At 41.0% G+C, this 11741-nt stretch overlaps 2 protein-coding genes across 3 annotated transcripts; one reads left to right on the top strand and one right to left on the bottom strand.

The window, feature by feature from the left end:
• Positions 1-553: 553 nt before the first annotated feature.
• Positions 554-2741, top strand: gmfg (glia maturation factor, gamma). The gene is made up of 7 exons (XM_036961676.1): positions 554-736; positions 1336-1432; positions 1582-1631; positions 1749-1798; positions 1914-1996; positions 2200-2273; positions 2423-2741. The coding sequence occupies exons 1-7, from the start codon at positions 734-736 to the stop codon at positions 2492-2494; spliced, it is 429 nt and encodes a 142-aa protein (XP_036817571.1). The 5' UTR covers positions 554-733; the 3' UTR covers positions 2495-2741.
• An 85-nt stretch (positions 2742-2826) lies between these two features.
• LOC110503952 (RNA polymerase II-associated factor 1 homolog) lies at positions 2827-8026 on the bottom strand. Of its 2 annotated transcripts, XM_036961675.1 has the most exons (15): positions 7887-8026; positions 7645-7781; positions 7379-7408; positions 7034-7126; positions 6743-6864; positions 6557-6623; positions 6344-6445; positions 6125-6230; positions 5582-5650; positions 5272-5375; positions 5022-5138; positions 4661-4789; positions 4346-4451; positions 4069-4150; positions 3537-3955 (listed from the first exon to the last, which is right to left on the bottom strand). In XM_036961675.1, the coding sequence occupies exons 2-15, from the start codon at positions 7692-7694 to the stop codon at positions 3537-3539; spliced, it is 1596 nt and encodes a 531-aa protein (XP_036817570.1). In that variant the 5' UTR covers positions 7695-7781; positions 7887-8026. The 2 variants fall into 2 exon arrangements, with proteins under 2 accessions (XP_021438292.2, XP_036817570.1); XM_021582617.2 differs by having other exon boundaries at positions 2827-3955; positions 7645-8026.
• Positions 8027-11741: the final 3715 nt, after the last annotated feature.

Below are 11741 nucleotides of genomic sequence, written 5' to 3'. Positions count from 1 at the left end.
GGATTACGAAATTTATATTCGATCAAATAAACCATGCAAAATATCTTAGCTTGGTGAGCGAAAAAACGCCACCTGCGGGAGAAGACAGATTTTGGGCGCAGTTATCCCTCTCATTCGCCTTTTCCTCTCTGATATGATGGATAGCCGCTGTCAAACCAAGCACTGTTAATTCAAATTCAACTCTTTGGCCTCAAACAAACATATTTGGCTTGATTGCATTTGATCAGTTAGATTAACGTTTGAGGAATGAAGATAGAATGAAGATTACTTTCTCTTGAAATAAAGGCTAAAAACACTTATGTAGAATTAAACAGATTATCAAAGAATGCTCAGCTTTCTCTGACTGCACCCATCAAACAAATGTGAAAAGAGAATATCACTTTGTTATTTTATCTTGTTGCAACACTAATTATTTTGGGTATAAAACATTGTATTATTAAAAAGGCATGATTTGCGATACCCCCCCCCCCCCCCCCCCATACCGCCACTGACGACATCCCTAACATTAGTCAGTCTCAATAATGCTAGATCTGGCACAGTGCGAAAGGGGGTACTGGTGGATGCTCTAGTATTTGTTAATGCCTGCCCTTCCCTACTGTATGTGCTACAACATAAAAGGAGGATCTTGAGAGTCAGACAGCATCCTGTCACAAGCAGTTGGCCGAGGAGGAACTACCTTTACAATAAGACAGTATCTTTGCAAACAAGAACCCAAAACAAAACCTCTTCTAGAATGGTATGGGAGACCGTTTATTTATACGATATTGCACTTTACCAACAAAATGTATTTCTGCATGGATGGTGATGTCCTAGTTTATGTTGTAAAGATTTTTAGGCAGGCGTACATTTATTTTTGCTACTCCCCTCCCATCACCCCACACCCTTTTGACACAGGAAGTTTTTTTGTCCCATGATGCAACAAAAGCACTTCCTGGCCTCAATATATCACTTTCAGATTTTGTTATGAGCTATGCGTTCATGGAAACTTGAACTTCAGAAATCAAAACAAGTTGCTCTAAAACCTACTTTTCTGTATCCCTCCCTTTCTCTCTCCCCCCAGACTGTCCTCCACTCTCTCTCTCTCTCTCTCTCTGCCCCCAGTCTGCCCTCCACTCTCTCTCTCGGTCTCTCTCTCTCCCCCCAGTTTGCCCTCCACTCTCTCGGTCTCTCTCTCCCCCCAGTCTGCCCTCCACTCTCTCTCTCTCGGTCTCTCTCCCTACCTCTAAGGGAATTTTTAAAGATGTAGCCTGACAGTAGCAATATAACCAACATATACAATTACAATGTGTCAGAACTTCCCACGGTTGATGAACTTGTTTCACTTTTACATTCTAGTCAAGCTCTTTGGTTGTGTGCGAGGTGGATGAGAGTCTGAAAGAAAAACTGAAGAAGTTTAGATTTCGAAAAGAGACCAACAATGCAGCCATCCTGAGTGAGTAAGACTTCATTGAAACCATGTTCCTCAGTAGCCCAACTGTCACCTGTTTCACCTAATTAAAAAACAAAAACTTAATAAACCTAGAAACAGAGAAACATACTGTGTCTAGGACTCAATATAGAATAATGATCCTATTCCCTCAGTGAAAATTGACATGGAGAAACAGCTTGTGATCCTGGAGGAAGAGTATGAGGCAAGTCACGTTGTCTTTCTGAGATGTTGAATATCCCATACTGAGTTAGTAATTACTCAAATCCATCCACACCTGTATCAATACCAGTTCAACTCAAAACACGCACTCACATTTCAGGACATCTCCCTGGATGACCTGAGGAATGAACTTCCAGAGCGGCAGCCAAGATATCCTTTTATAACATGTCAGAGTGATACAGCAGAATAATCATATTCACCAGCACTGCCAGTGTTGAGTTATATCATTGACCAGTGATTGGATCTCCTTGACAATATAGTGTACATTCATTGTTTACAGCTACAAATACGTCCATACAGATGGCAGGGTGTCCTACCCGCTGTGTTTCATATTCTCAAGTCCAGTGGGTGAGTAATTCATCCTAATTCAGTGAACAGCCAATTAAGTGAAGGATTAGCATTACTGTACTGCAACAACCATTTGCACAAAATAACATTGAAGGTAGTAAGTGATAATTGAAAGTAATGCGATTCAATCAATATTTATATGGAGATCAAAAAGGTTCAGTGGACAGACATCTGTAGCTTATGCACCCTCCTCATCTCGACAGGGTGCAAGCCTGAGCAGCAAATGATGTACGCAGGCAGCAAGAACCAACTGGTCTCCGCAGCAGAGCTCACAAAGGTCAGGACTATTTTCTGTTTCAAGTATTGACTGACAATTATGATCGGAGCTTAAGTCCAACCCTAAACTCACAAAATAGAGAAGGTATAATAGAAAATGTTCAGAAAATATGCATGTTTAGCCTGATCCTACCCCTTTTTCCTCAATAGGTTTTTGAGACGCGAAACATAGATGATTTGTCTGAAGAGTGGCTGATAAACAAACTGTCTTTCTTTCGCTGAACAGACACTTGTGTTCACATTAGCAAAAGTGCATGTATTGAACATACCAGTACATTAACTTCATTACTGGTTTGCAATAAATTGCTTATAGTGGCACTTATGTTATTGCATTCTTATTCCCTAGTTGTACTCAGAAACCATTATTACCAGCCTGGTTGCCAGTCTTTCTGCTCCCTTTTGTTGACATGGTAGCACAAACAGATCTGGGACCAGGCTACATTACCACCACTTTGGAAGGAACATTTTTCCAGGAATACATGTTCATCAATAAAGAGGGGACTTTGGAGAGGGTGACTGTTACCAGTATAAGAAACATACAGGCATAAATGTTGTAAAATCAGCTACCACCATTTATTTACAATGTCTAGATGTTAAGAGAAGTTTCCATCATACAACTGAATTTATACAGGTTAATAGTAGCAGTTTCTGGGAGGGAAACAAGAAATTGGCAGAAAAAGAGAATGTTCTTTTGAAAGTTTAGTTCAAAACATAAAAAAAACAACTTTCCCACATTTTATTGGCTGTTCCTATTACATTTATAATGCATTGTATCCTCAAAATGCTAAGGACAAAGAAAAACAGATTTAACAGGTTTAACACCTGAAAATTAAACAGAAAAAATGTTTCTGCTTTCACAACACTTTAAGTACCTCATATTAAAGTGAGAAATGTACAAACCATAAAGACAAACTGACTTAAAAATAACAGCTTAAAATAACAAAATAAATCTGTTTAATTTTGTTCAATGAAGCACGTACTGTACACAGCGACTAAGATGTGGCTCCAGCTATATCTATGAACAAAGGTCTGACAGATTTGAGTAAGTGACATTTACAGGTACCCAAAAGCCTTGTAGAAGTCCCTTAGAGGTTGTGTCTCTCCTAAAAAAAGTAGCAAACTAACATTCAACAGGAATGAGTTGCTAGCCTGGGACTCAGTCTGTAAAAACATGGCTGTTCTGAGGGTGGGGCTTGTCAGCGTGGGCTGGCTGGAGCTCGAGGGTGAGGCATGGTGTGCTGGCGTTGTCACAGTAAGAAGGCTCTTATTCACTGTCACTACCATCGCTGGAGTCTGAGGCCTGCTCACTGCCACTCCCACTCTGGGCATGGCCACCCTCTGAGTGGTCACTACCGCTACTGTGGGCCGGAGACACGCTCCTACTCCTCTCCCTATGGCTCTCCTTCTCCTCGCTCCCACTGCCCTCCTCCCCACTGCTCCGGGCTGCTCCATTCTTGGGCTCGTTGTCGTCGTCATCACTGTCGTCGTCGCTACCGAAGATTTCCACCTCATCCGCCAGCTTGACCTCCTCCTCGCCACTCTCACTGCCGCTACCACTGGCCTTCCTCCTCCGCTTCACTCCCTCTTCATCATCCTCAGCTCCACTCCGCTTTCCATCCTCATCCTCCCTGTCAGAGTCACTGTCAGAGTTGTCTCCCTCGCTCTCGCTGCCCTTCTCATCACCTGTGAGTGGAAATAAACATATATTTCATTCATATGGACCTAAGAAGCAGTGATAAACAAAGAGCTTCAGACACAGTGGTAAACATTGGGGAGGACAGAGGGGAGAGACTGACCAGAGTCCTGCAGTTTACCCAAGTCCATGTCCTCTTCTTCGTCCTCTGGTTCATGGTTCTCCAGCTGAGCCTTACGCGCATCCTAATGGACACAAAGACGGATGTCATGATTACTCTGATTATTTAGATGTCTGCAAATGTATACTTCTCTGCTTATGTCCAGCACTACCTGCTCATCTCTATCAGTGTTGAGGTCCACTTATTAAGTAAACACAGTAGTTTCCACAGATTGAAAGTAATGCTCAGTGTAGAAAATAGGCCTAATTAGCAGTCTCACCTGTGCTTCCAGCTCCTTGTCATTCATGTCTCTGTGCTTACACACCAGCACAGCGTTTGTAGTAGACTGGGCTCCAGCCTTAGCTCTCCTCTTACTCAGCCGTACTCTGCAATCCAGGACAACACAGTCAGGCCAACAACAACCTTCACAGGTGGTGTCCTCAGGCCAAAACAAACTAACTTAACCCACCATAGCAAATACAAATCTACCAGAATAATGTGACTCTCTCTTCAAAGAGAATCCCATGTCACCTCCTGCCAATGTAAACCCAACAGACCACACTATGAGACCCCCCCCATCCGGGCCAGTGGTTACCTGGTCTCCAGCTCGTTGTAGTAGACTCCATCTCCATCTCTGAAGATAAAGAAGTAGTTCTCCTCGTAGCCCTTGCTGGCTTTGTTCTTCACATTCCAGTTGTACTCCCTGGCTATCTTATAGTCATACCTAGAACACACACACACCATCACACCTAGTTCAATGTTACAGTAAGTGTGCTTCAGAGATTCCAAAATCCTAATGGTTCGGTCCTTGGACAAGGTGAACCAAGTAGGTATGAGGAAGTAGACAATGGCAATGTGAAACCTGAATATTATTGATAGGGATAGTTAACATATCAGTAGAATGGTTGGTGTCCTGTCTACTCAAGGTTAGTGTAAATGCTTGTTGGATTACTCACAGATCATCAGGCATGTAGTCCAGCTCCTCATCCACGTCTCTCTTGCGCTTGCGAATCGTTTCCTCATTGGGCAGGAAGTAGGCCACAAACTGGTTTCCTTCCTCATCCATCATACCTCTGCAGGGCACAACAAACAATTCAAAACACAATGTAAAATTGTCATAGTGCCGGACAGTCACACACACAAAAAAAAAATATTGTTTTAAAATCATAGGCACACACACACAATGTGGCATTGTTTTGTCCTCACCTAATCATGGCCTGTGACATCATCTCCACACCTTGGGGTGCTGACATGTCTTTAGGAGCAGGATCAGAGTCGAAGATTACCTGAGCACACGGGTTGATCCACATCTGGGGAGCAGAGAACAGAACACACAAATTCTTACTCTTTACCAAAACACAATAGGGCTAGACAACAACAGCTAAACACATCCAGATTGGAACAGATAAAAGAACCAATGACTGCCCAGAAACAAAGACCATGAGAATAATTCAGATAGGAAGCCAAGACCAATACAATGGTACTGTATGTCCTGTTGAGCATCATGGGTGCTCACCTTGAAGTCAGGGAACACAGGCATCACCTCCACAGGAGTGACTCTGGGTTTACTGTAGTGCTGGGCAATCTGGGGGAAGAGGATGAACACCACGTGTGACGTACAGATGTAGGATCTTAATTTGATCACTTTTGTTGCTGATAATTTTCCTTCACCACAGGAAATTCTGATGAGCTTCGCAATTTACTTAAATCCACTGAAAAACCACACTAACAGTTATATTAACAGTATCCCACTTTTCATGTCACCTCATTTTGACCAGCTAATAGCCTAACCACCGATAAAGAAACATTATGTACTAAACATTAAAATGATGTTGCTGCGGGATTATTTTGCCTGCAACAATATAGGTACAATTAAGATCCAACATCTGTTCAATAACTTTGATGGAATGAAAGAGGATATTGCAATCGTCATATTAGAAGGAGCATACAATGAACGGTGTGATCTCTGTGTAGCTGGACATTGACGGTTACTGTAAGATCTATTTGGACTGAATATAGCCCAGTAAATTGTGCATAGCCAAACGAGGGGCACTCTCACCGGTTTCTGTGCATCCTCAAAGGTCTTTTCAATTGCAGCAATCTGGCTGTCCCTATCCTTGTATATCTCCTCCTCTGTGAACTGCTGTTTGACAGACACACCGATCCTAAGGACAGAACACATAGGTCATAGAAGGGGTGGGACAAACAGAAATCACTACAAGATGGGAAGTGTGTACGCTGAATGTGGTGGTTAGCTAGCCTGTTATGTCACACTCACTTGACTTCCACTTTCTCATTGGAGACACCATATCTGTTGAACTCTGTAGAGATGTACTCAGTCTTTCTCATCCACGGGACCACCTTGGCGTGCTGCTGAGATCTACAGGAAGACAAACACAAGGCTCATAGCACAGACCCCAAGTCATTAAGATTTTCATTGAATTTTGTCACAAAGACACTGTATTGACTGGTACACAGTCTGTATCCAAACCTTTTCGAGCTGGATGGAGCTGTGATGTCTTCCTCCAATAACTTCTCATCAGCTGGATCAAGAAGAACTAGAAAAATAAGGATGGGACGATTCTAAATCAATACTACACAAGCTTCAAGTAACTACCACAAAAATATATTGACTGTTTGGTATAACAACGTGTGTTTGTGTCATTCAGAAACATACTGCTGGGGTCGACGCGGTATGTGTCTGGGTTAATGAGGTCGATGGTGACGCCAAGGTCAGGCTCAGTAAGCAGTTCATGTTTGTGTTGCTTCTCTAACGATGTAGCCTTGTACTGCACAAACCTGTCAACACCAGACAGGGCAACGTCAGAGTCAGCTACAGTGGCAGTACAGTATTTATGGGAGAAAGCTTAGAAAATAAAAGCTGCACACTGTGGTTACAACAACTATACATTTAATAGACATTAACATCTTGACTGACCTTTATGGCAGAAGGAACAAGGGTTTTTACCTGTGCTGGTCAAATGGATATGTGATGAATTTGGGATCAAATGGGATGTCAGGCAGGCTGTTGCAGTACTTTACCCGACAGACCACTCCAGACCTGGGAGATTGGTTGGGACAAACACGGAGTCACACATTTCAAAAGTGTACAAAGAACAAGTAGCCATCAAAAGCATGTTCTATCAACCATTGATGCCTCAGAACCCAAACTGATAACTAATGGTCATATGGGTTTTGATCTGGCCATGATATCGCCAGCCCTCCACACCCTTTGTATTTAAAACACACAATAGCTTGAACTGTAACTGAATCACTCTTTTGTTTTAACATGGAAAACAAACTGCATGCATACCTCTCTGGAACAGTTCTGTGTGATGAACTCCTAGTCAAGTGGAGAGAAAAACAAGTGTTGTTAGCTACACACTCAGCTGATAGATTGAAGAAATGGGAAATAGCCAGCCCCCCACCCTCCCCCTATTTTGACCTATGTTAACTTATCACGGGACAATCAAAACATATGTAAATTGTGATGATTGCTAACCATCCATGTCGTCATTAGCTAGGTTAGCTAACGTTATCTAGTTGCGGCAAAGAAAATACATAGGAGAGGATATTTACCTGTGACCGTCTGAGTCTCGCTGTGCTTGTGTCTGGATAGTTGGAGCCATGATATTAAAAGAATGACCACGATTGGAAGAACAGTTTCTTAGAAATTCAGACAACCGTTCAAGTCACTCCTTACTAAAACACTTTACCTGAAAGAAAGAGAAACTCCGTTGATTACTTAGCTAGCTACTTACTCCAAAGTACTCAGAGCTTTCGCTTTTTTTGCTTTTCTGTCCTGGCTGGATGCTCCTTACAACTAGTAGGACCGCTGATATTTTCATGGGTAGCTTCCGAGCTGCCTGAATATAATTACGTCGCAGATATACGGTCAGTTTTTGCTATATCTCTCTCGTGTGTGGATTTGTGGCCGGCAGTGGAACCACAGATAGAACAAAGAGACAGACATTTCACCAGATATATAAATATGAAGCATCCGGTTAGCTGCAAAATGTATGACCATATTAGAGACACATGTTTCCTTCAGATTACACAGACCCACAAAGAATTTGAAAACAAATCCAATTTTGATAAACTCCCATATCTATTGGGTGAAATACCACAGTGTGCAATCACAACAGCAACATTTGTGACCTGTTGCCACAAGAAAAGGACAACCAGTGAAGAACAAACACTGTTGTAAATATAACCTTATGTTTATTTATTTTTGTACTTTAACTATTTGCACATCATTACAACATTTAAATGTCTTTATTATTTTGGAACTTTTGTAAGTGTAATGTTTACAGTCATTTTTTATTTATTGTTTATTATCTCTTTCACTTGCTTTGACAATGTAAACATATGTTTCCCATGCCAATACAGCCCTTAAATTGAAATTGGAAGACCAGTGGCCGGTAGTTGGAGATGGAACGAGATGGATTTTGGCCAACATTTACTCATCAGTGAAACATTTCATCTCAATACAGTTTTTTGTTACAAACAGAGTGAACTAAGTTTGGTAGACTTCACCCTTTGACAAAGTTTTTAAAAAAAGGCCTTGTTTAGCAGGGGTGCAAAGGCAAATTGTTTGTGCACACGCGCACTTCAGAGTAGACGTTCCCCAAAGGAATATGCAAATGTTTGCTAGAATACGCCAATAGGATCTCGCTAACTCGTTCTTGGCTCTGCCCACCTTATTGCTTTTTCTGCCCACTATGGCTAATTTGTTCTCATTTGAAACAACGGGCTGTGGTCTATCTTGGTTAACTCATAAAAATCTTTGGCGGTACCATGAACTGCCCGTATCAATTTATACGATTCTACGTTGGAAAGCAAGATACTAAAATAACACATCACTACCCTCTACTGTATTGGAATATAACATTGAGAAAGTATATACCGACCATCAATCTGCAGCAAATCTGAAACTGTTTGAAATAGTAGTACAACAAGCTTGGAAAATGTCTTCAGATGCAAACAAAATAAAACCAAATGTACCATTGGTGTCACTGCCCAGTTTAACCCAACATGCCACTTTCATAAACAAGAAGAAGTCAACATTACAAAGACAAGACTTGTGTTAGGCTATGACTGGCATTACAGAAGGATGATCTTCAATGAAGACAATTTAAAAGTTATGAACAGGTACAAGTCAAAATGTGGAATTCATCTAAGGTTTGTAATAATTTTCCACATTTGCTAGAAGAGCATTCATGACATTATTAGTGTGGTGTGAGCTTTACAACAGCAACAAAAAAAACAGAAAAGCTACAAAAAAGCTACATTCAACATTTTAGTTTGAGCGCAGATGACAAAATACTGATGAGTGCATATTATATTATTGTCATGTTGGAAGATTTCCAAGAGTAAAGTTTTTAATTGAATATGTGTATCATGTCAATAATGTTGTTAGTGTTTTACATAGCAAAACAACCCAGTGACACTGTCATGTAAGTGCCCAGACTGAAGCAGATTATGTATAGACACAGATGTGAAAACAAATCAACTAAAATGTGTACAACCATGATAATGTGCAAGTCTGCCAAAATCCACAAAAATTACATTGACAATGGACTAAACCTCATGTAAAAATATTTTTTCAAAGCATCTGCCAAGTGTTTTTCCACAATGTTTGACCTATATCACATATTAACACAGACAATGGAAATAGAACATATGTATGATGGTTCATGCTTTGGTGGGGAACACTTAGCTGCCACACTATGCATCTATTCCACAGTTACGGCAGGATCCCCTCCCTGGTTCTTCTTGCCAAGCTGGGTGTCTCTACCCATACCCAACAACAATCCAACTGCATTCAATGCAGTTTCTTCATGTTGACAATGACCATGCGGTAAATCTAGGAGGGAACCAGGAGCAGGGAGGTAGAAAAAGACTACTGATTCTCATTATTTTATAGGAGCGTCTCAAACATACAGCTCCCATCCTTTTATATCTGGAGAGAACAATCCATTATGTGCTGTTCCTCATATGCTTTCGCTGTCTCAGGTCTGCATCTGTCCAGAGGGATCCACTCTGTGGAAAGGGGACAATGGAGACTTTATTCATGAAAGTGCTACATGGTAATAACTATTAATAACAGTATAGTTTTCCATTTCAGATACAAGTTATAGTACTGTGTTTCATCTGATCACACCCATGAACAGACAGAAATCAATATTAGGATTCACCTGCTCAACATGTATAGCATTTGGCCGGGGTCATCTGCAAATACCCTGTAGTAACAGAATGAGAAAGGAAGGTCTGTTTGATACTTCATCTGGATATTTGTAAGACGATTAAGAATCAGCAAGTTGCTTGTGTGTAAAATATGATTAGGTACGCATACCCATCTCCCCAGTGATAAAATGCCTGGTCCTGGTAGAAGATGCATAGGAACAGCCACACACTTATGGTCTCCACCCAGAAGATTACGAAAAGGAACCATAGTGAGGAGACTAGCAGCTCACACACCATCCTGGGGCTTCTACAATGAGAAATAACAGAGAGAGGGGAGTTAAACCATAGGGGAACATAACACTACAGTCCTCTACAGACCAATAGAGAAGTTATTGGTAGGAGCAACATGACTACAGCTAGTCCTAAAGAAAGATAACAATATTAAACAAAATACATTTTAGATATTTATTGCAAACAGTGTTTGGTTTTTGGTTGAAAGCAAGGACATTTCAGGGATTATCAACACTAGTATTCAAGCCCAAACCAAACAAGCAGATTGTTGGTCTTTGCCAACTAACAGAAGCCCGAGCTAAGTATGGATGAAAGTTGATCAGCCGTGTTCAGTGAGGGGGTAACTAGCTGCTCGCTAACTCTCAATCTTGGTGACATGTATCATAACCAGCTAACAAGAAATATTGGAAATAAAGTATCTTACCTTTTAATCGTGATGGGAGCAGATTTAACGGTATCCAAGTCCGTGAATATCAGTGACATTCATGGAGGCAAGCTGTTTAGCTAAACTTGTTTGTTATAGCTAGCTATTCACAATGCCACAGCTAGCTAGCAATAGCACCAGCTGACTGGGAGTGTTTTGTATGGTTGGCTAGCTAGAACAGTTAGCTAGCTTGCTTAATAACTAATTTGAGATTGTAATATGGTTTCACTTGATCAAATATAACATTGTATAGCTATTTAGCCAGATAACATGCATGTTTTCGTTGTTCAAGGACAGTTTTGCCTGCATGCTCCTGCAAATGTTACCAGTGAGTTGAGTTTCCGGGAGTCAGAATCCGCAATTACTGCACAGAATTTGGGGAACAAAAATTTGATCAACAAGCACTAGTCTGGGTACCAGTCTTAAACTATCATTCCACTCCTCGCCACTCCGTGTCATATGTGTGTAACGTTAGCGATTTCAGTGCCAATAGAAATTGTATTTTAATTTGATAATTTTGTATTTGTATTAGGGTATTGCATTTTCATTTAATATTTTTGAATTTGTAATGCACAGATTGAATATTTGAATTCATAAATGTAACTTGTATTTGAAAAAAAGTCTCCAGCAAGGATAGCCTACTCATTAATAGAGCGTGGTTTTCGAACAACCTCAGTCACATTTCACACCCCTTTGATCTCATATTCAGAGATTATGGCACCATTATAAAGTGGGTGGTTCGAGCCCTGAATGCTGAATGGCTGACAGCCGTGGT

This window comes from Oncorhynchus mykiss, chromosome 24, assembly GCF_013265735.2.
Source record: "Oncorhynchus mykiss isolate Arlee chromosome 24, USDA_OmykA_1.1, whole genome shotgun sequence".
In the NCBI taxonomy this organism is placed as follows: domain Eukaryota; kingdom Metazoa; phylum Chordata; class Actinopteri; order Salmoniformes; family Salmonidae; genus Oncorhynchus; species Oncorhynchus mykiss.
Note: the sequence above shows the minus strand (reverse complement) of the source record. Positions and strands in the feature narration are given on the sequence as shown.